The 27,272-nt window shown below is 35.5% G+C and overlaps 2 protein-coding genes across 8 annotated transcripts in view; one reads left to right on the top strand and one right to left on the bottom strand.

The window, feature by feature from the left end:
- Positions 1–17,139, bottom strand: part of camk2d2 (calcium/calmodulin-dependent protein kinase (CaM kinase) II delta 2) — a 35,881-nt gene extending 18,742 nt beyond the window's left edge. For 3 of the 7 annotated variants that reach the window (XM_042716772.1, XM_042716775.1, XM_042716771.1), the window contains exons 1-4: positions 16,767–17,138; positions 14,767–14,861; positions 2,959–3,018; positions 2,796–2,850 (exon numbers count right to left, since the gene is read on the bottom strand). In XM_042716772.1, coding sequence (XP_042572706.1) covers positions 2,796–2,850; positions 2,959–3,018; positions 14,767–14,861; positions 16,767–16,828 — 272 coding nt within the window. In that variant the 5' untranslated portion in view covers positions 16,829–17,138. Of the gene's footprint in view, positions 1–2,795; positions 2,851–2,958; positions 3,019–14,766; positions 14,862–16,766 lie in introns of all 7 variants that reach the window. The other 4 variants (XM_042716770.1, XM_042716774.1, XM_042716776.1 and 1 more) reach the window with 2 other exon arrangements.
- A 5,162-nt stretch (positions 17,140–22,301) lies between these two features.
- Positions 22,302–23,270, top strand: cxcl8a (chemokine (C-X-C motif) ligand 8a). The gene is made up of 4 exons (XM_019099675.2): positions 22,302–22,470; positions 22,588–22,720; positions 22,852–22,938; positions 23,049–23,270. Exons 1-4 carry the CDS (start codon positions 22,407–22,409, stop codon positions 23,059–23,061), a joined length of 297 nt encoding a protein of 98 aa, XP_018955220.2. The 5' UTR covers positions 22,302–22,406; the 3' UTR covers positions 23,062–23,270.
- The last annotated feature ends 4,002 nt before the right edge of the window (positions 23,271–27,272 follow it).

Below are 27,272 nucleotides of genomic sequence, written 5' to 3'. Positions count from 1 at the left end.
ATACATTACATGTACTATAGTATGTTAGTCAACACATCATAATAAGTGCACTTTTTTAAAGCCTGACAAAAAGAATGTATTTTTAAGTTAAACTTTTTATTTTGCAATATTAAGTATATACTGAAGTGTGTTAAGAAACAGCTTTCCACACTTAAGTGGCCTTTTATTTCATTAATATTATATCTGCAAGTACAACATTTAAAAAATACTTTTGAGAATTAAAGTACACTACAAGTGCAAAAATTAAGGAATCGCCTGGTCTTCGTATTCTACAACAGGCATTTACATTTCACCTTGAAATAGAGTTTTTAGTATGATTTGAATTAGAGAAGCAACCATTTTTACTGAGCATCATTTTGTAATTAAAACAACAGATTTGCTGAGGACAACCTATCTAGTTTTACCTAATATGAGATGTTATAGCATTTAAACATACTAACAAGACTAATTCCATTATGTCTTTTAACAATGCTTGTTTGAAAAGTTTACATTTTTAATTTTGTGAGTGTTTTGTAACATTGTACTGTTTGGCTACAGTTTCTGTAAGCTATCCAATGACAAAGTGAGCTGTATTGTTGAGCTCTATTCAAAATCTAAACTAAAAATCAACACTGTATGTTTATTCGAACAAAATCTGACAGTATTCCAAAATAGCAGTGCAAGCAGTTGTCATACTGTGTGAATCTGGGTCACAAACAGTTGAATATTACCGAATATGACAGCTTGTGTCTCTCTTATTGTTTTTCTCTGTTTGGCTGCCTTTGTCCCATCAGCTACATCAGCTACTAGCAAAACTACATCATAAGCCATTCATGACAGAAGACATTTCTTGATGTCATGCAGACAGGAGTCAGCACAATCCACTGGTCTGCTCTATTTCAAAGGCTATATTCACACAGCCAGTGTTTAGGATTGACAACCATATTCATAAACAGATGTGACTCTTAAATTGTCCTGTTCATACAATAATATATTATACCAGTCGAAAGTTTGTAATAATTGTGATTTTAATGTTTTTAAAAGATGCGCACTAAGGCTGCATTTAATTGATCAAAAATACAGTAAAAACAGTAATACTAAAAAAAATTATTACAATTTAATATAACTGTTTTCTTTTTGAATATATTAAAAATATTTTTATAAATGATGATTTTTTAGCATCATTCCTCCAGTCTTCAGTGTCACTTTATCATTTAGAAATCATTTTAATACACTGAATTAGAACTTAAGAAACCTTTGTGATTGTTATCACTGTCGAAACATTTTAGCATTCAAAAGTCAGTAAGATTTTTTTAAATACTTTTATTCAGTGAGGACACATTAAATTGTACGAAAGTGACAATTTCTAATATTTTTTTTTATTTTGAATAAATGCTGTTCATTTAACTTTCTATTCATGAAAGAATCTTTAATGAGTGTTATTAAAGACATTTATGTTATAAAGTAGTAATATTTTTTGTATTTGTTTATAAGAATTATTAATAATTGATCCACAATAATAATTGATAACAATTAAGTACCAAATCCTAATTTAAAAAAAAAAAAAATCAGTTATTTAATTAAAATTTTCAAATATATTCCAATAGAAAACAGTTCTTTTAATTTGTAAGATTTTACACTATTGCTGTTTTAACCATATTTTTCAAATAAATAAGCTTGAAAATACATTTTAAAAATGATATTAAAATGTAATTATTCTACAGCTTAAAAAGCAATGTTATAAGAATGGGGTTGTCATGTTAGTTTATTATTTGTTTGTAAACGTAACTATTTAACACTCTAAAACAGGACTGGTAACTGTATGCAGCATACAGCTGCAGTACGAATGTACCCCCCCCCCCAAAAAAAAAACCTTCTTTAAGTCACTTCTACAAAGCATTGCTGAAATTGCGCTCACTAGTCTCAGACGTCATGCCCACGGACCGTTGGCTAAACGTCTGATGCATATGGCACACAAAAGTGGAAACACTTCAGGAGTGTCGAAGTCGTCATCGGATTGGGTGATTTCTACAGGATTTCCGCGAGACGTGTGTGTCGCATTCTTTAACGTTCCCCCTGGAAACAAAGATACCGTGGCGCCAAACAACCTCACGGAAGAAGAAAGCCGCTGTGTTTACAACTGTGACAATGAGTGCTTATCAGGATCAACTAAATACTGGATTTTCAAAAGTATGTGAAATATTTAAAATTTGCGGCATAGAATCTTTAAAATATGTCTGAGAGTTTTAAATAACCGTTCTGTTATTGTGGCGACATTTCCACGCCTTGAAACTTGACGATGAACGAAATTAACTGTGATTGGTTGTTTGACATGACGGTCAAACGGACTCATGGGCGGGCCTTGGCCAATGAAAGCTGACATAGACTCCAGACCTTCAATCTGGCTACGCGAGACTATGGAGATGGTCCTCACTGCAGAACACAAGATCCAGGGGGCGTGGTTGGATCCAGATTCAACTCCTCCCACTATACATATACCTAAACCTACCCGTCTCCACCCTCTGATCCCTAAACCCACCCTTCTCCACCCCTAAACCTACCCATCTCCACCCCCTACATGTGGATCCAACCACACCCCCTGGATCTTGTGTTCTGCAGTGAGGGACTACTGAGACTATGGGCTCACTGACTTTGCTGAAGGCTGCCCTCTGGGCACTGTCCTGCTATCACATAAATATCAGTAACACTTTGTAAATGGGGCAGTCTAATACTAACCACACTGACTCAGAGAAAGCAAAGATAGAAAAGAAAGCCTAATAAGAAGTAAGGAAGAGACTGAATTAATATATACTTACAGATCAAAAACTAGGTAATGGAAGCCCTCCTCCGATATGCTGTCATGGAGTCGAACTACAAAGAGAATTTTCTCTGTCATTTTCTCATCTTTAGTTACCATTAGGTAATACAAATCTCTGGTTAAAAAAAAAAAAATGTCTTTGGAAAAATTGAATCCATTACCAATATTTGGGTGTTTCAAGAGACGGCAAATCCGGGCTTCTCTCTCCAGCTTCTGATGATCTGAAACAGATTACAAAAAACAATTAGTTGAGACTATAAGTGATATATTTGACATGTGCATTTTCATATCTAGTGCTTCTGTGAGAGACTGCAGATCTTTGAATTACCACCAGAGGTCAGTGTTTTGATGCCTGTGAGGGTGTATGCAGGGCAGATGGCGCCCTGACCTGCAGAAAACTATAAATAACCACATGCGCTCTTCTCTCTTCTGTAATAATCTGAGATAAAAAACATACTAAACTTGACTCACAATCAGAAAAAAAAAAACACTCCAGTTCTCCAAATAATTATGTGACATGATTTAGGATTCAAAGTAATTTGAAGCATCTCACATCACCAGTCACAATAAAATTAACAAGCCATGAGGACACAATTACAGAGATAAACAAATGAATAAAGCCTCCTCACTGCATAGTGTACATATACACTAGCTACCTAGAAAAGGAAACAGTTAATAGGCAACGATAAATGCTTTAAAGTGTAGTAAACTGCGTTATTTCACAGGACCTCATTATGCTGAATGCTAAATTCATCCCAGAAAGGGTTATTTTGCATAAATTTTTGTGTAAAAATTTTAAGGGGTTAAAGGAATGATTCACCCAAAAAAATTACACTTGTGTCATTTATTTCATCTGTTAAGCACAAAAGAAGATATTTTAAAGTATGTTGGTAACCAATCAGTTGATGATAGCCATTAACTTCAATAGTAATTTTTTTCCCTCCATACTACTGAAGTCATTGGCTACCATCAATTCAGTTACCAGCATTCTTCAAAATAGCTTCTTTTGAGCTCAGCAAGTGAAAGAGACCCATACAGGTTTGGAACAAATCAAGGGTGTGTAAATAATGACAGGATTTTAATTTTGGGTGAACTATCTCTTTAATCCACCCTTTTAAAAGAAAGGGTAATTTGTTATGCTGGAAATGAAAGACTGACAAAATACATGAATACTGCACAATTTGGCAAATGTCATTCAGGTATTTAATGTGTACTGTGAACAGTATGCATAAAATACTGCTAAAATAGCATGAGATGCATACTAGTATGCAATTCTGCACATAATTGCAGCTGATTCATTGTGAAATGAAGCCTGGTGAATCACATGAAAACATGATTCATTTGAATTTGAATTGAGATCATAAATGAATAGCTCATGTCTGCTCAGCTCTCATTTTTACTCAGATGGAGAGAATAAATTAAGTTGTGAAGAGGGGGAGGGGGATAAAATAGCATGCACATTAGCTCAAATCACTCAGTTCCCCATTTTTATATATATTTTTTTAGCAGTTTGTCGCAACTCTCTTCTTCTATCACTAATAAACTCCCCCCAGCCCCAGCTCCACAGGTAGTCCACCTACCAACCGACCAGACATCTGTTGTCTAGCAACTCCTCCACCAATCAGAACGCAAAGGCCTCTCTTCCCCTCTGCAGTGGAACCAGCCCTGCATGCAAATAACAGAACCCTCTGGATCCCACAGAACCCAAGCAATTACAGCACAACTCTCAAAGTTCAGCACCAAACTTTAACACCATCTCCTGTCACCTCAGTCAATAAATAGTTCTAACAATCCATGATCAATGCAGCACCATCTTATCATCATTACACAATTGCTGGTTACATATTTCTCACATCACATATTTAAACAAAAATCTTTCAGCACAAGAATTATAAATATGCAAATTCCCAAGACGTGCTTAGATCTACACCGAAGCAGATGGCTCATTCATATACTGAACAATATTAGTGCTATTAATCTGGCTTTGAACCAAGAACAACCACCATCATAAATTACACTTTTAATATTGGACAACAGCAATGAAACCATTAATGCAGGAAAGCACAATTATGGATTTTTGCATTACTGTCTAAGAGAGAAGTATATTATATAAACATCTATAATACGAGGGAAAATTAGGCCCTAATTGTATAATTGTCTATGATGTACAATTATAATTAAATAAATATAAATATAACACTAAAAAATCTAAATAAAGATTTTTTTCATTATATTCAGTAACACAATCAGCATAATTTGTGTGAAAGTAAGTATATATAGTACATAATTTCATATATATATATATATATATATATATATATATATATATATATATATATATATATATATATATTTATATATATAATAGTGTATGCATTATACTGTTAGCATATTGAGAATTATAGCATCAGTTTGGAGGAAAGGGAATCCTTCTCAACCATACACCAAGGGCTGAATGTCAGCAGATTTGTGGACCTTAGCATTTGTTGTACATGGCCTTTTCATAAAGAACTGTACACTGGACTATAAATGAATCAGTCTTGTCAGTAGTAGAGCAGTGTGTGCACTATATATACAGTATGTGTAAAATGCAGTCCGGTCAGTAGCAGGAAAAGGAATACATTTGACAGTCCTCCGCTCTTTTCTACGCTTATCTTTTTTTTTCTTTTTTTTTCTTACTTGCTATCTGAAGCCTTCCGCACTGCAGCAGTGTGTGTGTGTGTGTGTGTGTGTGAGAGAGAGAGAAAGAGAGAGAGATGCTGTTTGTGTGATATAGAGAGTATTCCTTCATGTTTTGTTCTGCTTTTCCAGGAGATTAATGAGAGATTTGAGATCATCAGAGAGAGAGAGAGAGAGAGAGAGAGAGAAAGAGAGAGTATAAATCTCTAAAATGAGTGACCAAACTTGGCTAGTCCTTTGACTTGGCTATAGCAATCATGCTTGATAAATAAATAAATAAATAAATAAATAACAAGGTTCACAATCTTCTGATCTGTACCCAGCTGCCTATATTCAGACCAGAAGAGAACCATGCACTGACTTCCAGATACAGCTCGATTTACATACTGTTATTGTTGTTCTTTTTGACTGATGCAAGTATATGTAAGTATAGTCCATGAGTAAGTTTATCCAGACAAAATTCAAAAGCAGTTGCAAATTGTATTGCACTATTTTGCAAAATTGCATATATTTGTATTTTTGGGGCTATACATACATTTGTAAATCACTGCAGCTGCCTCTCTCAGCAGCTGGGAGGTTGAATTGTTCAAGATTATTCGCATAATTATTAAATACCAAGGCAAAAAACATCCACCCCAAAGTCTCACAAGAGATACTGTACACTGTAAAGCTTTACTGCAAATTTACCATGTTTTTCACACTGAAATAGATACCTTATACTAATGTCCGTTACATGGATGAGACTGTTAATCACTGGTTAACTGTTACGGGTTATCAATGGCCGATGCCAATACTGTTAACTGAAAATCAATATATATATATATTATCAAAATATATAAATCAAAAAATATATATATACTCTATATATATATATACTCTATATATATATATATATATATATATATACTACATTGTTCACAAAAAAGCTGAAAATATTATTAGAATTACTTTTTACAATATAAGAGACTGCATATTTTTTTAGCAGTCTCGATTCCAAAGTATTACCCATTAAAGGTGACATATCATGCAAATCAGACTTTTTCCGTGTTTAAATGCTATAATCCGGTCCCCGGTGCATCTACCAACCCTGAAAACGTGAAAAAGAACAAACCAATAATTTTTTTTTTTTTTTTTTGGGTAACCTTTCTCAGCAAAATTGTGAAAAGAAAAAAAAAACAGCTGCTCAGATTCTGCTCCCCTGTTACGAAGAAAGGGGATATTAATATTATTATATATCATCGCCCCTGTAATCTGCACATTTAAAGTGCCCCTATTATGCCATTTTTAAGGCTGCTAATACTGTTTTATTAGTCTCCTAAAACAGGTTTACATGCATGCAAGGTCAAAAAACATGTTATTTTTTTTTTCTCAAAAAATAGATTCAATTTTACCTGATTTCTAAATGATTCATAAAAGCTCGTGCGAATCAGTTCAAAGAATCAGTCTCTCTAAAGCCCTTCTTCCGTGAGCCCACACTGCTGTGATTGGTCAGATGGCGTAGTCCTTTGTGATTGGTCCAGAGCCGTAGAGAGATTGCCTCTTGATTGGTCTACCGCTTACAGCGCGTGTCAGAAACTAAACGCCCATTGCCATGACAGAATGACAGCCTGGAGACTTGTCAATATAGAAAAGATGGTATGGATTGTACCTTACCAATTCAAGCCGGAGTCTTATAATGAAACCGTTCGATGTGGCTGATTGACAAGAAACTGATTCGCAAGCACGACTGGAGCAGGATGTTTCTCAGTGGTAAGTGTGTTAACAAGTTTGTGGTAATTATAAGATGTGATAAAACAAATTTACTCTCACAGCGTAGAATACAACGTCTTCTCAACATGAAGTTAACCACACGGAAATTTACTGTTTGTGGGCAGGCAAGTTGGCAACGTAGAAAGTGGGCAAACATCATGCAAATGTGTTACTTCATGACGTAGCGCCATAACAGAAGATTTGAATTCCTGACGACTCATTTAGACGATTGCGAGCTGCCTCTTTTAACGATTTACAACTTTATCTATCGTGCACTGTTGGCTTCAAAATTTGCAGTTCACATACAGCTACATGACACACTGCATGAAAGGTAATATTCGAAAAGGCATAATAGGGGCACATAATAGTGGACATATTGATGGCCCTGTCCCAAATGGCACCCTAAACCCTCGCGGCCTTCCTCTGAGTCCACACTTCTATGACGTAATGCCGCTTTGACTGTTTAGCACAATAAGACATGAAAGAGAACTTAGATTAGTAAGTGCCGTGTGACAGCTGCTTTCTGTGCATGTGCTTAGGAGGTGTGTGCTCAGAAAACCCTATATCAGAAGTTTAAACTAATACAGCTTTAAAATGCATTATTTCAGCGCAATAGACATGATGATAATCAAAATCAAACAGAAGTTTTGGGCTTTTATGCAGAATATCTAAGACAGGAGCTGAAAAAGCTCATTTGCATTTAAAGAGCAAAGGCATTTTGAAAATGATATATTAAATGATCTGTGGGTTATTTTGAGCTGAAACCTTCTGGGGACAACACACTCATTACATATTGTTAAAAGTGGCATAATAGGTCTCCTTTAAGGACTGAGAAAATATTCAATAAAGAGTTGTAAGCCACAAACAAAACCACTGTGATGAATTGCAGCTTACAATTTTTTTTTTCATATTTGAAAATCCGAGAAAAAGACAAAATTACAGGAGAAGCATTTTACTACATACCCCATGAAGCACTGCAAATGGCATATCAAATGATAAGAAAATGGATGGTAAAATATAAAATTATTAATTTATAGACATTTATTAAAAGTGTAAAATATGATATATTTTCAGTTTACCACAAAATAGTCAAATGTCTACAAGTTGCTTGAAATTGTAGGAAGATTGATTCAATTACATAATTTGCAATGCTTCATGGGAATGGGAGTCTTGCTACTGAGCTCTTTCAGTGCAGTTCTTGTTTCCATAGTAACGGTGACTTCTGTGATTGGTTGATCTAAGGTGTTGATCGCTGCAGGATTGTGCGCAGTGTCAGTATTCACAGGGAATTAGGGTATCATACTAAAATAACTCAAATAAAACTACAAAAGCACACAAAGAAGCAATTTCAGAGCTCATGGTACATCGATTTTGAGATGCTTTTACATCACTGTTAATTAAAAATCAATAGCACTATGTAGAAAGCGATAGGATCACTTCCGAAACCTTATTAAAAATATTTTTAAGAAATCCATTATTCATTGACTAGACTGATGATCGATTTTGAAACTGACACCATGAGAGACATTAAGGAGACATTGGGGAGAGCTAATGCTTCTGTTAATTGGCCCAGCGAGGCCAATAATCTCAAAATAACTGATTTATTGGCCTGGCTGATGCATCCGTCTATCGCTTTTGGTAAGCAATGACTTCAAGTCAAATGGTTGAACTGTCAGAATATAAAAAATATTACAAAGGATTGTCCCCTCAGAACACACACACACATGCACAATCAAGGATACACTGAAGATGTACTACTTCAACCACTCAGACAAGAGTTTAGAACAGAGCGTTTAGTTCTCATTGGATACATGTTTCAGCGTGAAACATTACGCTGACTTTTCTGCAATCTGTGATGATGATTAGCTCCTTTTGTTTACAGCCCCAGGGACAGAGGGCCATATACCTCCTTTTCTTCTTAGGCAAGTGACCCTTTAGCTCCAACGAGACCACAGACTCTCCAACGAGTTACAGCCCTCAGACATGAGCGAATCTGAACTACTGGTCAAAGAGCAAAAGAGAGACGGGGAACTGAGAGAATGTGTCTCTAATTAAAAGTGCCCTAGCTATCTCTCCTCAGAATTCCATGGCCTAGTTTATTAAAGTGGGCATTGAGTTTCTTTCTGTGCTATACTACACAGACTGAACACTGACCTACTAGTTTTGCACATAGCCTGAACAGAGAAATAGGTTGTGTTCAAAAACTGAAAACTGCTGTTTTTGCAGGTATGATAATATGGGCAACAAGGCAGCTGGCTTAGGCTTGCCATAATTCTTGTTAGTACATTTAGTAGCACACTTTAACCATATTTCAAAAACAACAGAAGTACTGTAATTATGAAATTACATGTAAAAATTTACTTAAGTCCTACTTTATGTGGGTCAAAAACCACTCTTAAGTTCAATTAATTACATGTAATTTATGTTTAAACTATAATACATTCAGTTCACTTGAGTATTTTCTTTCAAAGCACATTATTTCAAAAATAAGTAAAAGCATGCTAAAGTTAATTCTAATTCTTTTTCACAATGGGGTGTTAGAGGGTAATCAGTTAGTGGTATGCTCAACTAATTAGCTGTATGCTGAGCTTGTAGGCCAATCAGTTAACAGGCTAATTGCTGTCGCTCTGTAAACCTGAAAACACAGGTACATTGTGGAGATGTGTGCATTTTCATCTGGAAGAAAATGCATTTTTTAGAAGACGTTTCATGACAGATGTTAAACAGGCATTTAAAAAATGACTAAGAGATGTTTATGATTTAGAATTTATGTAACTGCTTACGTAAAATACCTCAAAGAGATTATATAAGACTTATAGGAAGAAAAAAAAAACATTGGCCAATTTTTGCTTGTTTGCCAAACAATTCCTATATGTGTTCCGTTCACAAATTCCATCTCCATTTAACACTGTGTGTGTGTGTGTGTGTGTGTGTGTGTGTGTGTGTGTGTGTGTGTGTGTGTGTGTGTGTGTGTGTGTGTGTGTGTGAGAGAGAGAGAGAGAGAGAGAGAGAGAGAGAGAGTACTGTATGGCAGTGTATGAGGTGCTGTCTGAGAAACCAACGAGTTTATTTTTAGCTTTGCAGCACCATAGCCTCTCATGTGATTGTAGTCTCTCTCTTTCACACACCATGAGTGAATGACTCAACATAGGTCAAGGAGATTCAGAGGTAAGGAATGTTCTGTCTTGAACAGCAGCTCAGACAGGGCTCATGTGAATTCTTCATTAACACAATTTCTGAATTATTGTCTATATTCAGAAATGTTCAACTTGGCATATTAATGCAAAACATTTATTATGAATTTATTTTGTGTTATATATGGCATAAGTGAACTGAACAGACTGTTCTGTCAGATTAATACAAATTTATTTATTAATATAAATAAACTCTCTATGAATGCTGAATGGAATAAATTGCCTCTAAAATGTAAAACATCTTTGCTCTAAAAAGGTTTGCTGCAAAGAGATTTAGATAATTAGTGTGATTATTTTATATAGAAAGTGCGGATCTATTCTAATTAGAATTTTAAATTGAAACAAACACTTAACTAATAAAACCAATATTGATAACATCTGTATCAGTATCCATACTACTCTCATAAATCATAAAAAACACTGATAAAATTAGTGGCTGATTGATACATTTTCTTTAGTTTCTTGTTTAATGGCTAATGTTAATACAGATACTTTAATTAGTGATTCTCAATATTTTTGTCTCCAAGGCATCCCACTGTCCACAACAATATTTGAAGGCATGATATATATTGCAATAAAACTGATACTGTGATATGGCTTAGTGCAACTGTCAAATCGTGCAGACTGTGATTTAATTTAATAAAGGCTGTACCAGTTTCAGAGTAAAGCGCAGCATTTACAAGCATGTAGTTTATAATAATGTTTCAGCATCTGAGAATGGCTTGGCTCACTTAAAGCAAATTGAACCTATCATGGGCTGCATCCAAACTTCATTCTGAAGCCGGCAGCACATACAGTATTTTGTATTTCCTGACAACACGTCAAATATAAAGTAAAATAAAAAAAACCTTGATGGGTAACTTTTTGAAAATTAAGAAATTAAGATGTAAATATTAGTATAATTTTACAGTGAAAATAAAATTTTTTTGGATTTGCTCACTTTACAGTATTAATGTCTTATTTTGTTTAATATTTCTATTTCATAAAAATCACAATATTTCAATTATTTTTTATTATTAAGTATTATTATAATTATTATTTTACACAATCACCCCATCAAATGATTCATTATATAGCTCTTCAAGTCATCTGGTGAAAATTCGTTTATTTTTACATATTGCAACAATATATTGTAGAAAAACAAAATACCACAATGTCATTTTTTTCAGTATTGTCCAGTCCTTGCCCCTATGACTTACTCATGGATAAGGATTTAGAATTAATTCCTTTTTACCACATAAAACAATTTGGAGCTTGACAAAACTTCTTTATAAAAATGACAAAGTCTTAAGATTAGATTAATTTTGACTTTTAAAATTAGGCTTCCTCATATATTCAGGTCTAAAAAAAAAAAAAACAGTGGGGGTCTTTGCTGGGGTGAATTAAAATACAAAGTATCTTGATTTTTGCTTAAGTTTAGCTTATTTTTAATTTCTTGTTTTGTCTTATTTTACATCAAGTCATCTTGAGAGTCCCTTGGATGTTTACTAAGGCTCCCTGCTTGAAAACCACTGATCTAGAGAGAGGTTTGGCTAATTAAGCCTAAAGCTAATGTATAATGTAGATGTAAATATAAAATTTGAGTGAAATGTTGTAAATACTGAGTAAAATGTACAGCAATTTGAATATTCATTGACAAACATGTAAAGAAAGTTTTTCCATTATAGAACCTTTGTGGAATGGAATGGTTCTTCTTGGAACAGATGTCAATATAGAACTTTTTTTTTTTTTAAGAATGCAGCATTCAACACCAAATTACGAAACCAATGAACATATCTTGTCACATAAAATACAGCATCTATCCATACTAAACTCCACAGCACATCAAAGCAAGCGCTGCAATGCTCAGGAGTAGAAAATGAGGACAAATAAGGTCAGAGAGCATTGTTTCCCCCCCGTTATCTTCTCTACCAAGAGACTAAGTTGTAATAAACTAGCAGATTCTTTCTGTTAACATTCATCTGATATAACACAAACACAGAGTAGCACCATCAACATGGATAACGGCCATCTGGTTGTTTTGTCAGACACCAGTCTACTGCATTTCTGCTTTCTCATTCCCTCCTTCCTCTTCATCTAACTCCAACACTATCCCTTCTTCTCGTCGTTCTTTTCTGTATTTTGTTGTCTCTGCACTTCTGTACGGCATTTGCTTTACGTAATAGACAATTTGTACTCAGCTTGTTTGTTGACCTCTCTTTTGCCTTTTTTCTTATTCCAGTTCTCTCGTTTACAGTCTTTATCCTCCTCTGAGTTTTTCTATTTTAACACAACAACAAAAAAAAATCTCACTATTAATCAGTCTCTTTGTCTTTTTTCCAAAAACGCACATACACAAGATGAATTTTACCTACGCAGAAAATTGCGTATGGTATTAAACTTATTTTCAAAGATTTTATTCTGATCATATTGTAAGTGTATTTATTATGTTTAGTTCCAATGTAAGATTTCTATTACTTTTAAGAATTTTCCTTACTAATTTAAAGCATTGAACAGAGATGTTATTATAAAATGGAACCTTGTCATTGCAGAAAAGGTTCTGTTCACTAAAAGATTCTATAGAGAAACCACAAGGGTTCTACTATGGCATCACCTCAAAAAACATTTTTAAACCTTTAATTTAAAGTCAAGATCTATATTCTCTATCTAGGTTTTTTAAAAAGGAGTCTGTTCATATATCATTTGCTTGATTTTACAGATGACAAAACAAGATTTCTGAACATGGCTTTATCCAATGTTAAGATTTCCGTTCTGGAAATGTATGCAAATTACTGCATATGTAATTTGATAATGCCTCATTTGCATATTTAAACAACACTGTAATACAAAAAACTGGTATACTTAATGTAGTCAATACTTAATGTAATCAGTCAACTGGGGAAATATGTCTATCTATTAGTTTAAATGTTTTAACCAATTTTTGTAGCTTCTTTCTACTGTACCAGAAAATAAATAAATAAAAAATCACAATGCAGTTGAATTTGAAAAAAAAAAACAAAGACTGTGACTTTTTTGGCAGTGTATTAATGAAAAACAGCAGATTTTGACCTGTCAGTAATCACCTCACCTCCTTAAATGTAACCCTTTACCCTGCGTTAATCTAGGCCTGGAGGTCACAATCCCACTAGCGAGGATGTGTCTAGTGCAGGGGTGCCCAACCCTGCTCCTGGCGATCGACTGTCCTGCAAAGTTCAGCTCCAACCCTAATCAAACACACCTGAAGCAACTAATTAAGGTCTTCAGGCTCACTTAAAAATTAAAGGCAGGTGAGTTTGATTAGGGCTGAAGCTAAACAATGCAGGACAGTCGATCGCCAGGAGCAGGGTTGGGCTCCCCTGGTCTAGTGTCATTGTGCGTGTATGTCTTTGTGCAGTGGCATTTATATACATGTGTGTGCTCATAAAATCGCAATTCCTGGGCTTATCGTGGAAAGAGGTTAAGACCATCTCTTACACGGAACAGCATCTAGTGCAGCGGAGCACTGCAGTGCTCAGCGAGTATATGAGAGAGCGAGAGAGATATGAATACAACATAAACTGCCACACCACCCGATGCTGTATTTTTGGAAACGCTATCCCAGCATGCACCAGCACAGTGATACTGATCCCAGAATCTAGGTGTCCATTTCAATCCCACTGTGCAGAAAAGGGAGGGGTGTGATTCAATCCTAATGATCCAGAAACTATTTGTGAATTCCCTTCCCAAATTCACACTTCAAAAAAGTGAGATTTTAAAGCAAAAAGACAGAATTGTTGAGAAAAAGGCAACATGAGTCATATGATTGGCTCTTAGGAGAAGAGATGCTGTGGGAGAAGAGAAATGATTGGTTGTTCTGAGGGTAGGAAGGAGGCTGATTGGTTGTTTTGCCCTATAGCAGCAGAGCCTGCAGGCAAACAGGCCAACAGCAACAATTACACTGACGGATCTGAAAGAACTGGGTCGCTCACTTTCCAACAGGGGATAAGACCAGCCAAAGCCATTGAAAGCACACACATATATAAGCACACATCACACATTACTGTGTTTATACACACAAAATCGCAAAACACTCATTTATATACAGTGTTTAGATTGATATGCGGCTGTATGTGGTTCTCAAACACATAATCCCTTCAGCTTCTTCACAGCTAGGCTTAGACCCAAGCATCTGTTACGTCAGAGCACACGCACAGAGCTCCAGATGAGACCCAGATGCATAGTCTCTTGCTTTATCCAGGGTTTAACCGGATGTGCTGCTCTTACATCAGAGCGTTGCCATGTTCGGCTACACTAGATGCTCCATTAACTGTACTCAGGTCCCGAATCGCACCTGACAGGAGCACAGCACACTAAGTAGAAATCACCTACCCCTGGCTGACAGCTTCTTTGTGTTGATGATTTTGGCCGCATACTCTTGGCCGGATGATATCTTCACACATCGCCTCACGACAGAGAAGGCGCCCCTGAAGAAGAGGGAAAAAGAGAAGACAGTGAGGGAAAAAAAATGGGCACGAGGCCCTGATGCCGAACAGATAGAACATATGGCATGGAGAGCAGAATCTGTGCCATGATGGAGGCACAGACTGAGCGCTTCCAAGGTTACACAACTACGATTTTCCATGGTTGTTTGTCCATGTGTGTTTGATGAGCGTGTGTGGGTGTTTTGAAATTGCTTAACATATTCGCTAACCGCATACACACACCAAATCTGCATGTGCTCGCTGGAAATGGGGGGAGGGTTAATTACACATCACCTTAAATGTCCTCTCTGGTGTGGTTGTTCCTCACTCATCTATAGAGAATGAGACAACTATGCATTTCCCCCCAAATCTTATTTACTTAAAATAAATAAATAAATAAAAGTAATAATTTTGACCAAAAAAAGTACAATACAGGTTAAATAGCCTAACCATATATGGCCAAAACAATAATATATAATAAAATATATTTAAAAAAAAGTAATAAAATAAACTGAGATGGAAATGTTTAATAATGTCTTTCTGTGTAGCCTTTTTTTTTTTTAACTTAAAACAACTTAAATCACCATAAAATGCATGGATACAGTTTCTATATTTAAGTTATTATATATACCTTTGCAGTAAAATATTGTTGAAAATGCGTCAAATAAATAAATATGAATAACCATATAAGTTATCTGGAAAGGTGCTTTCCTTGTGCAAACTAAATTTTATCTAAAGAATATTTTTTATAATTATCTTATAGAAACTGTATACACACACACACCCATGTTTAGTCAATGTGAGGGCATACTGATCCTAATGGAATCTCGAGCAGCGTATTGTTGCTATAGCAACCTCCTCAGTTAAAAGCTATATAAAGCGTGCGTGTATTTAGCGCACTCTTTCAATCTGACTTTTGACTAGAGAAACGTTGTTTGGAAAGGCTATTAAAACGTAAAATTATATGCAAAAATACATGCACCCCAAATCTTTTGTTTCGCCTTATTTTGGAAGATACGGTTAATAAATAAATCAGTGTATGATGATAATATGCATATTTTATGAAATTAAAAAAAAAAATGGTGCAAATAGAAAAATAGACATCTCTATGTAACAGTGGGGAGCCAAGCTGTGATGCCCAATCTTTATACATGATGCCACCGCGCAGATGGCGCAGAGACGTTTCGACAACATCATATTTTGTACGGACTGTTATTCTAGTGATTTCAATTTAAGGTCAAAATGGGCTTAAAAACGAACTCAATCTGGGACATTTTAGATCTGAACGCATCAGCACGTAGGGATAAATATATCACACACGGAAATGTACTAAGGTATCTCCTGAAACCCGTACAGATCGGGACCACCGAAGTGGCCTCTGCGCACCCTCCCCCTCCCCAGTCAGTCAAACGCAACGCAAGGAATCCCCAACGCGATAATTAACGGCACGGGAATGTATGTCTTCACTGTTGTCGCCTTGCCATGAGTATTTCTGTCTCCGGGGTAAAAAGCCAGAGCCCCACCCCCCTAAAATGTACATTATATACTACCAGCTGTTCGGATATCTGACGTGATGATCACAATGGCAGCGTCACAAAACCTAGAGCGGTGCCTACATACACTGCAATTTGGACATCACTGGCACGTTGGGAACGTTCCGTTCCGTCCCAAACGCGCCCGTGATTGTCAAAGAATGCCGCCTGGGCTGGCAGCTCGCTGGGCTTTGAGACAGAGACTATGTAATCAGGCGCTCACGGCAAGGTTATTATAAGCGTTCGCTGCAATTATAGCGGAGCTGTCAAACAGAAGACGCGTCACAGTCGCATCATTTTACTGTGCGTTCAGCAACATTAGACGTGCATATTATATAACAAATGCACAGGAATGCAGTGATTCTGCAGCACTTACTTTCCGAGCTCCTCAAATAGCTGATATTCGTCCGTGAATCTGGTGCAGATGGTCAGAGCCATTGTGATGGGGAATCGGCAGCGCGAGGAAGAGGATGTTGCGGGGAAGCGCTGTCAGTCTCCTCTCGTCCCTCCTGTAGACCGAAAGGAGAGCACTTGAAGGTTTTTTTTTTTTTTTTTTCTTTCTTAGCTGCTGCTTCGGTTCCTGGTGTCTTGAAGTGAGATGCGCCGATCAGTGTCAGATGATCAGATATGTAAACCTAGGGTTCGATCGCCAACAGGAGGAAGAAGCGCTTTCACATCCAACGGTTCCATGGGCTCATCATTACGCGCGTTGACGTTGCCATCTCTCTTGGACGTGTTTGCATACAGCACCTCGCCCCCTTTCTCCCCTCCTTTTCAAAGCCATGCCCCGCCTTTACAACTTAATACACTTGTAGAGTTTTTATATTCATACTTAATAAATCTTCATTTCAGTTATAGCAATAAAGTCAAATGAATAATTGACAGTGTAACCCATATTGTGATATTTCACATTGCTGCAGTGTGCAACATGCAAAGCACCATCTAAAACTGTTAACATTTAACTTAATGCAGTGTTTTTGATCTTATAAAAATGTCCCTATTTATACATAAAAAAATCACAGTAAGTCACAGTAGGCTATAACAAACTGCACAAAATCTATAGATAAAAATTTGCAAATGTGCACTGAGAAACTGAAGTTCTTAGTTTTTAACTATTACTACTATTAATAATAAATAAATAAATAATAATGATAATATTAATTTTCTTCAACTTTAACAACATTGCCAGCAAATTTTGCTCTATTCTGTAATAACCTACTGTTATGCATTTCAAGATATCTTCTCACGATGTCCTTTGTTTAAAAACTGATAACCATCATGGTGTCCACCACCCTTGACGAAAGAAAAAAAAACAAAAAAAAAAAAAAAACACACTGGGCCTACCGTATAGTACTTTTTGACAGTGCAGTACAATAGCAGTAATGGTTCTGCCAAAAGACAAACAACGTTACAAAAGAACTGGTATTAAAAAAACTGTATCGCAGGTTGAAAAAATAAAAAAATCCAACAATCTAGTGTAGCCTACAGTACAGTACAGCACAGTACAATAGGGTGTAGGCTACCGTTACTTGTAAATAAATGGAAAAATCATTTAATCAATCAATCAATCAATCAATCAATCAATCAATCAATCAATCAATCAATCAATCAATCAATCAATCCAAATTATTACTTTATACGGACATGTGTTTAAAGATTCCATAATTCACTCACAAAAATCTATCACTTCAAAGCACATATGCGGCCAGAGCGGAGAACTGTTATGACGCACGTCTTCAGCTGGCATTTCTACGCATGCCCAAGCGCGGAGAAATAATCTCTTGTGTGCTTCTATGTTTTGAACACAAGAGCGCACTGTTGTAGAAGCCATAATTTCACAATCGCCTTACCTTATTTTACAGAGGCTTTTTTAGTAAATATGTCATGTCATGTCATGTCTTATACTTGAGTCGAGTGTTATCTCCGTTCAAAACCATAAAACTCAACAGTTTGTTATAGTAGGCTAATATCAATGTATAACAATAGACAAGCTGGAGAACTAGATGGATGGGTAGTTTTTACAGACAGAAAACAGAGAAAACATACAATTAAAATACACATCACAATAAATTTGCTTTAATCTTTTCTTGTAAACTGGAATAAAACAAGACCACAAGCATTTCTTGTGCAGTATAAATCCTGGCCTTGATTTAACATTGGGATAAGCTTTTGCAGGAACATTCAGTCTTTTTGGTATGCCTCCAGCTTTCTGCTGGCAGCGCACCTATGGGAATTACCAGCTATAACAACAATTTCAATGAGGTGTTCTTTCATCTATAAGACGAAATTTGATTTAAAAAAATAAATAAGTGAAACAGGAAAGAAGTGATCTTTAACTGAACAAATGGATAGGCCTATTGCATTATGGGTATACACTTTGAAATTAGGTTATGGATCTGTCTGAATACTTCCCTACTATAGTAAATGAAAACAGTATGTTAGACAGTTAAAATTACGATGTCCTTAATCCTTGGCATTCACAGAAAGCTCTTTAAAGCTCATTAAAAATATCTTGACTTGTGTTCCGAAGATGAACGAAGGTCTTGCAGGTTTGAAACAACATGAGGGTGAGAAATTAATGACAAAATTTTCATTTTTGGGTGAACTGACCATTTAATGTGACGAGCTACATGTACTCTGATTAGATATCATCCACCTTTGGTCCAGATTGAGCCAGAAAAGTAACTGCAAAAATGTTTCAATAAAGCTAGTTCTAGAAATAGTTCAACCAGACATTGTTTGTGGCTTAAGTGTCTAAAAATACTTAGCCAACTGTTAACAGACAACTATTTCATATTTCATAACACACACAGACACTGACACCATCTATGTCTCTCAAATATCCTGAATATTGCAGTTTACAGAGGATTTAGCCTGTCTTTATTAAATGACACACTGGCCTAAGCAATTTCCTCAAGTATGCACATCATATCTTTGTGTAATCAGGGTAAAACAAGGAAATTCAAAGTCAAACAATAGTCACTTTTAACTTCTCCATTTTAAAAGTGCAAATGACAGCATATGTAGATCTCCCAAATAAATATTCCAGGATTCCACAACCCTGTTTGTAAAGCCTATTATGGTCAAATGTATTCAAATGGCTGAATATGCAGTGAGTATGATAATGCTACTGTGAAACAGTTAAGCATCTGAAGCACACTTTCTGCATTTCTTCATCACTAGAAAGGCACCCACACCTAAAGCAATTACTCAACTGTAATGTTTTGGTGGATAGTCTAAAAAGTGCTTCAGGGTTTGACTCAAGGCAGATACCTTATTGCAAATGCTAAATCAAATAGAAGATGTTTATTCAAACTGATTAAAGTAATTTTTAACAGTCGGATTTAGTGGAAATAACCACCCATACTCATGTTTTATAGTGCGATCTGTCATGTTGATGAGAAAACAATGCTACTAATCACATGGACTTAAAATATCTTGCACACACACATTTACACTAAACAAGTGTGACTCACTCAATCTGAAGAGATTGCCTTGGAAATTTCCACGTTTTCACATTTCCTCAATGAGGATAATGGACTGAAGGGAAAACATACAACTCTTCCTTATCTAGTAAAGACAAAAAAAATCAACATTTATTACATGTGTAGGCTAGCTATGCAAATAACAGATTAGAGCTTTTAAATAGACTAAAAACAGTAAAATATATTATTATTATTATTACTATTATTATTATAAGACATAATAAACTGAAAGGTCTATATGACTGCATTTTAAATTAATTTTACCCTTACAAGATCCTGTGTAATCAATATATTATTATGCAAGTATCTGGGAAGAATAGTATTTTGATTGTGGGCAAACCCATACAGCACATTCCTTATCAGGTAAGATGATCTATGACAGATTCAGACTACAAGAGCTGTATTTCATAGTTTCCTGCCTCCTAAAATTTCCTCTTTCAAACAGAGAGATTCATTACAGTATAATTACAAAACTCAACTGTCAAGTCATACATACAAAACTCTCCTGGAAAGATTTCTTGAAACTCTTGAGGGAAACAATCCAGTTTTCTGAGGAAGAAGGCGTGGTGATGATAATAATTATAATTAAGAGAATTATTCAGTATACCACACTTAACAGATGAAAACTGTAAACAAAACTCTCTTGTTGGGAACAATGGTAACACTTTAGTATAGGGACCACTTCTTATTATTAACTAGTTCCTTATTAGCATGCTATTATTAACATATTGACTGATTATTAATACTTCTAAAACACGTATTCTGCATGACCATATTCTATTTCCCTATACTCAATACCTAAACTTTACAACTTCCTTACTAACTATTAAACAGCAAATGAGGAGTTTATTGAGGCAAACGTCATGGTTAATGGTTTACTAATGGCACAAACTGGACCTTAAATTAAAGTGGGAACAATTCAAATGTAGGGAAACATTACAGTAAATTGCAAACTACTGTGAATTACAAACTACTACTTCATTGCAATGCTATAATTAAGGACAAGCTGTAGTTTATTTTTTGTTGATTATTTTTTAACACTGCAACTTTTCTATTGTGCTTCTAAAATAATAGGTTGAGACTGCAATGAGACTGTTTAATTTTTTTAAGCAAACATTTTGCAATTCTGGATAAAATCTTTCCCAAAGGAGACATATTTGTGGTTTGGCAGCAGTCTGTATTTTTTTTTTTTTTCTTAAGCAAATAAATGTTAGAAAATGCAGTCATAAACAACCATCAATCACAATGTGAACTCAGGTACAACAATAACAGTTCTCAACATGTTAACACTAATTAAAAAAAAAAAAAAAACTGATGGGGTGACAACCTCGGAAAGTGCAAGTGAGTTCATTAATTGGCATTGGAGGCATGCAACCCTAACGTTCAAATAAGCGCATACGAAGAAGATGGTGAGGGAAAAGAAAAGGAATATTGGTGGAAGGTACGTGATAGAAATTCCTTAAAACAGAAAATGGATCGTCACTTGTGAGGACATCACCTTGGAAAAATGTTGTGGGGGAGTAACTTCAGAATTTCAGAAATGCAGCTTTCTATTTAACAGTAGCTTTCCAGAAATATTTTTTTGTAATGGGAAATAGGATTGAGCAAACTAATCAAACATGTCCTCTTCCTCTGGAAAGTCAGATTATCGGTTCAATCAGATGGGTAATTTAAAAAATATTGATCAGTTTGTGTCCCACACAAAGCTTTGCACTGCATTTTACGTGTTACATGTTTTTTGTAGCAATTTGCAAAATAATATAACAATGTTTATTAAAATAATATTATAAAATAATATATGTTATAAAAAAAACTTTTTATGCAGTTACTTTACTGTTGGATAAATGAGATCCTCAGTGGGTTTTTTATATCAAATAAATAATGCAAAAAATAAATAAACAGAAAATAAAAAAACATTTACAAAAGACTAAATAAATAAATATATAATAAATATATTAAATAAATAACAACAAATAAAGTAAATAATAAATACATGACTACAAAATTATATGTGCATTATTTTTTTCTCCTGATTTTTTTCATGGAACCATTTGTACCCCATTGTGAGGTTACTGGACACCAGTTTGAAAACTTTGTGGCTCAGTTTGTTTATGTATTTGTTCCAGTTATTGAAAGTGAATAAAGCTGACACCTGCGTGAACAACATTACTTGTAATGACTTGCAAAATTCTTGATTTGTAAGTGTGATCATATGTTTTAACTTTTTTTCATGAAATGTGAATGTCAAATGGAATTACTTCTAAAATTCCTAAAGCTCACTGGCACTTTCTTAATCATATGAATGACATAATGAGGCTCACACGCTCCTGACATCAGCACAAACTTTCCCAGCCTGAAATATTGCACAACTCTCTGACTCATATCCAGGAGGACGGAGCTTTAAAAGAGCTGCAAGTTCCACAATGTGGACAGTATTTACCAGATCTGAACGCCTCAAGCATCTAGCAACCAAACTCTAGATTTACTTTTTGTTGGTTTCCGTTTGTTAATCAAAGATTTACTTGGGCAGAATGCACTGCAAAATCTTTTTAGTCTCTGTTATCGTTTTCCTTGGATTCCTGACCACTGGTGAAGGTAAGTGAATTGCAATATTTGGTAATATTTATTGGTAATCATTAACCATAGTTAATACAAATGCACTTTTAAGTCATGCATATGTGATCAAACATTAACTTATTATTTTGCTTTCAGGAATGAGTCTTAGAGGACTGGGTGTAGATCCACGCTGTCGCTGCATTGAAACTGAGAGTCGACGCATTGGAAAACACATAGAGAGTGTGGAGCTCTTCCCTCCAAGCTCACACTGTAAAGACACAGAGATCATGTGAGTTTCACACTAATAATGCTGTAACACTTACAGATTACAAACTCAGAATGAATCCATAATGATCCAGATTAATGCAGTAATATCAAAAACAGGGTTCTTACTGGTTTTTCTCCTTATTTTTAACACAGTGCCACCCTGAAGATATCTGGGAAAGAGATCTGTCTGGACCCTACTGCACCCTGGGTTAAGAAGGTCATTGAAAAGATCATTGCCAAGTAAGTGTCAGTAAAGCCTCACCATGTGTTTGAGATGTCCAAAGTTATAAAAAAAGTACAAGTATCAGGTCTCATCATATTTATTAAATAAATACCTTTTTGTTTTGCAGCAAAGCCCCATGAATGTCTGGGTCATCTGTGAAGTTGGGCATGAAGATATTTGATATGGCCACATCTGACATTTCAAGCTGTACCGATGGGTACAGTCCTACTGTTTTGTTATGTTTAAAACAGTTAGTTCAATATTGAGTGTTGTTCACATAATTGTTGAGTGTTTTATTTATATTTATGTATTTATTTAATATATTTTTAATAAAATTATTTTGTACTCATTTGCAGCATTTTTTTAATATATGCATTTAACATATTTACTCATTTTGTCCTTTTTTGACCATATTAGTCCAGTTCTGTCAACTCTGCACTGCCTCCCTATTGAACATCGAATACATTTTAAACACTGCTAAATTTCTTATAAAGCACTGAATGGTTTAGCTTGTCAGTACTTGAGTGAGCTTAAATCACATTGTAGTCCTTCACATCTGCTGGCTTACACATAATACACTATCACATTTATCAGTCCGTGGCGCCTGCAAGTGTACGGCTGTACGCACTGTGAGTAGCACGAGCGCTCAGACTGACCTCCGATTCGCCCCGCAAACATTTCAGCAGTTATCATAGGCCTGAGTGTGTCCCATATTTCTGTCGACTGAACCAGCCATGCCATTAATTATGAATTTATCAATCTTTTGCATGCCAAAGTCAATTTCTGCGTAGAAATATTATGCTAAATAGAAGCAGAAAACCTTGCTGTACGCACTTTCATGAGATCGGGTTAGCTTACAACAATTAATTTGTTTGCTATTTTACAAGTGGGAATACAACGAATTCATGACCTGAGTAAAAGAAAGAAGAAGAAGAAGAAGAAGAAGAAGAAGAATTTTATGATCATGAAATGTAAGAAGAAGAAGAAGAAGAAAAAAAAAAAAAATTAATTGGATGAATTATAATATTTTTATTTGTTTGTTGTAAATAATTTGAATGTTAGGGTGAGATTCTGATAAGTGATAAATATATAATTATATAAAGAAGGTATTGAATTATAGGACAAAGTTTTACATAGCTATATATGCCATTATAATTTGTGTTTTATTTTTTAATTGTACGGAATTATAAAAAAAAAAAAAAAAATTATAATCGGGCCTGTTTTAGGCTTTTCCTTATTTTTATATTTTAGATATCCATCAATTATGGTGACGAAAAAAAAAACGACTGGCCATCTCCTTGCTGGACGTGCCTTTAAAGAGAAATGCACGGATTACATAATGAAAGAGTTTCTATTTTTGATTTGAATTGTTTCCTTTTAAAGTAGGCTGGTAATTTAAAGCTTTCTATATATATTTTTTTTTTTATTATTTTTTTTATCATGTCTGTGAGGCAATTCGCTGAGTTTAAGTTCATCATTGTGAAGCGCTCCTGTTCAAACCCCAGACGGCAGAAAGCGTTTTCCCTTTGTTTTGTGTGAACCCTTGGTATTTCTAACTGACTCGATCCTAATGATCTGAGTGCTCCGTTTATATTCAGTGAGCATATCTGCAGTGTATTTCAGTCCTAGGCCATTGAGTGATTTATAAATGAGTAAAAGTACTTTAAAATCAATCCTAAATGTAACTGAAAGCCAGTTTAAGGACCTGAGGACTGGTGTGATATGCTCAGATTTTCTGGTTCTAGTCTGGATAATGGCTGTAGCTTTATGGGTGAGCTGAAGCTGTCTAATGGTCTTCTTGGGAAGGCCAGTGAGAAGACCATTAGTAGTAGGTAGTCGCCAGCAAATGACAAAATTTATTGATGAGTTTGAACTTTGATGAATGTGATCCCTGAAGAATTTGTTTGTAGATCTTATACACATTCTCATATCCAAATCATCTACGGACGCATCTGTGTGTGTGTGTGTGTGTGTGTGGTACGTGACCACAGTATCAGGTTGCATTCTGTAATGCTCGCGCTGTCTCTCTCGGGGGTCTCTCTCTCTGTATGGGGGCTGTGATAAAAACAAGAACGTGTTGATGAAGAATAAACAGAATAAACAATTTTAACAGATCATGAGATCGTATCACAATGTGTGTGTGTGTGTGTGTGTGTGTGTGTGTTTGCATTTAATATGATGGCGGTATAAAAAGATTCTTAACAAGGCAAGGCAAGGCAAGGCAAGGCATGGCAAGGCAAGGCAAGGCAAGGCAAGGCAAGGCAAGTTTATTTATATAGCACATTTCGTACACAATGGTAATTCAAAGTGCTTTACATAAAAGAAAGTAAAATAATCATGAAGAAGAATAATAACAGAAATAAAACAAGCAATTTTAAAACATAAAACAAGCTATTTTAAAACATTGGAAATGATTTAAAAATTGACTTATTTAAAATGAATTTAAAACAGTTAAAAATAGAAAATGATTTTACATAGAATACAGTGAATACGTAAAATACAGTGCAATCAGTTCGGACATTGCAGTGCTCAATCAATAAATGCAAAGCTAAACATTTGAGTTTTGAGTCTAGATTTAAATGTGACTAATGTTTTAGCACATCTGATCTCTTCTGGAAGCTGATTCCAACTGCAGGCAGCATAGTAACTAAAGGCGGACTCCCCTTGTTTTGTGTGAACCATTGGTATTTCTAACTGTCTCGATCCTAATGATCTGAGTGGTCTGTTAGGTTTATATTCAGTGAACATATCTGCAATATATTTTGGTCCTAGGTCATTGAGTCATTTATAAATGAGTAAAAGTATTTTAAAATCAATCCTAAATGTAACTGGAAGCCAGTGTAAGGACCTGAGGACTGGTGTGATATGCTCAGATTTTCTGGTTCTAGTCAGAATTCTGGCAGCAGCGTTCTGGATGAGGTGCAGCTGTCTAATGATATTTTTGGGAAGGCCGGTGAGGAGACCATTACAGTAGTCCACCCTGCTGGTGATAAAGGCATGAACAAGTTTCTCTGAGTCTTGACTGGAAACAAAACATCTAATTCTTGCAATGTTTTTTAGATGATAGTATGCTGATTTAGTTACTGCTTTGACATGACTACTGAAACTAAGGTCTGTCTCCAAAATCACACCAAGATTCCTGACTTGATTTTTAGTTGTTTGTCCCCTAGAGTCAAGGTATGCATTCACCTTGAAAACTTCATCTTTGTTTCCAAATGCAATAACTTCAGTTTTTTCCTTGTTTAACTGAAGAAAGTTCTGGCACATCCAATTATTAATTTCATCAATACATTGGCAGAGGGAGTCATTGGGGCTGTAGTCATTTGGCGATAAGGCTAGGTAAATCTGTGTATCGTCAGCATAGCTGTGATAGGCAATTTGGTTCTTTCTCATTATCTGACTTAGTGGGAGCATATATAGGCTAAACAAGAGCGGTGCAAGAATTGAGCCTTGTGGGACTCCGCATGTCATGGACGTCCAATTAGACTTATGCTCTCCTATACTCACATAATAACCTCTCCCTTCTAAGTATGACCTAAACCATTTGAGTACCATCCTAGAAAGCCCGACCCAGTTTTCCAGTCTCTGTAGAAGTATGTTATGATAGACAGTGTCAAACGCTATGTTAGGTTGCATTAATTAGGTCAACCGGAACTGGGAACCATTCCCATAACACCCGATGCATTTGCTACATCGTAAAAAGAATGTAATCTACACTAATCTTAGTTTCTTTCATTCTTATTCCGAGGTCACCATAGCCATCCAGATCCAGTCTATATCCAGACCAGATGGTGGATCAGCATCTAGAGATGAACTCGACAGCCCTGAATGTCACCTAAGACCATGTCAAGATGCGCCCCAGAGACAGATCTCTTGGGAAGACCACATCAATTAGATGGCTATTGGGACAAGACCACAGGAACCAGATGAGTCCTTTGCTCAAACTTACCTGTGTTGCAGCCTGGAATTAAACCACACCATGCTGGTCTCTTCTGGTCAGAGGAAAACTGGCCCCCGACTGAGCCTGGTTTCTTCCAAGGTTTTTTTCTCTTGCCTTTTTCTGTAATCGATGATGGAGTTTTGATTCCTTGCCACTGCCAACTTAGGTGGGGACGCTTGACTGATTGCACAAACACTATTGGAAGAGAGCTGAACTGATGATGATATCACTGAATCATCAATTAATCGACTTTAACTGAAAAATGACAATATTGTCCTCTTGCATTATTGACAAAACTACTTTCCTTTTTGACACTGTAAAGCTGTTTTGACGCAATTTGTATTGTATAAAGCACTATATAAATAAAGGTGACTTGACTTGATCTTGGGATATTAAAAAAAGAAAACACTA

Source organism: Cyprinus carpio, chromosome B1, assembly GCF_018340385.1.
Source record: "Cyprinus carpio isolate SPL01 chromosome B1, ASM1834038v1, whole genome shotgun sequence".
Classification (NCBI taxonomy): domain Eukaryota; kingdom Metazoa; phylum Chordata; class Actinopteri; order Cypriniformes; family Cyprinidae; genus Cyprinus; species Cyprinus carpio.
This window is presented reverse-complemented; position numbering and strand designations above follow the sequence as displayed.

Bases quoted from the DNA above. Each gene is read 5' to 3' on its own strand.
- cxcl8a (XM_019099675.2), top strand. From the start codon at position 22,407: ATGCACTGCAAAATCTTTTTAGTCTCTGTTATCGTTTTCCTTGGATTC. The intron at 22,471-22,587 runs GTAAGTGAATTG...TTTTGCTTTCAG, and splicing joins ATTCCTGACCACTGGTGAAG to GAATGAGTCTTAGAGGACTG. The intron at 22,721-22,851 runs GTGAGTTTCACA...TTTTTAACACAG, and splicing joins TGTAAAGACACAGAGATCAT to TGCCACCCTGAAGATATCTG.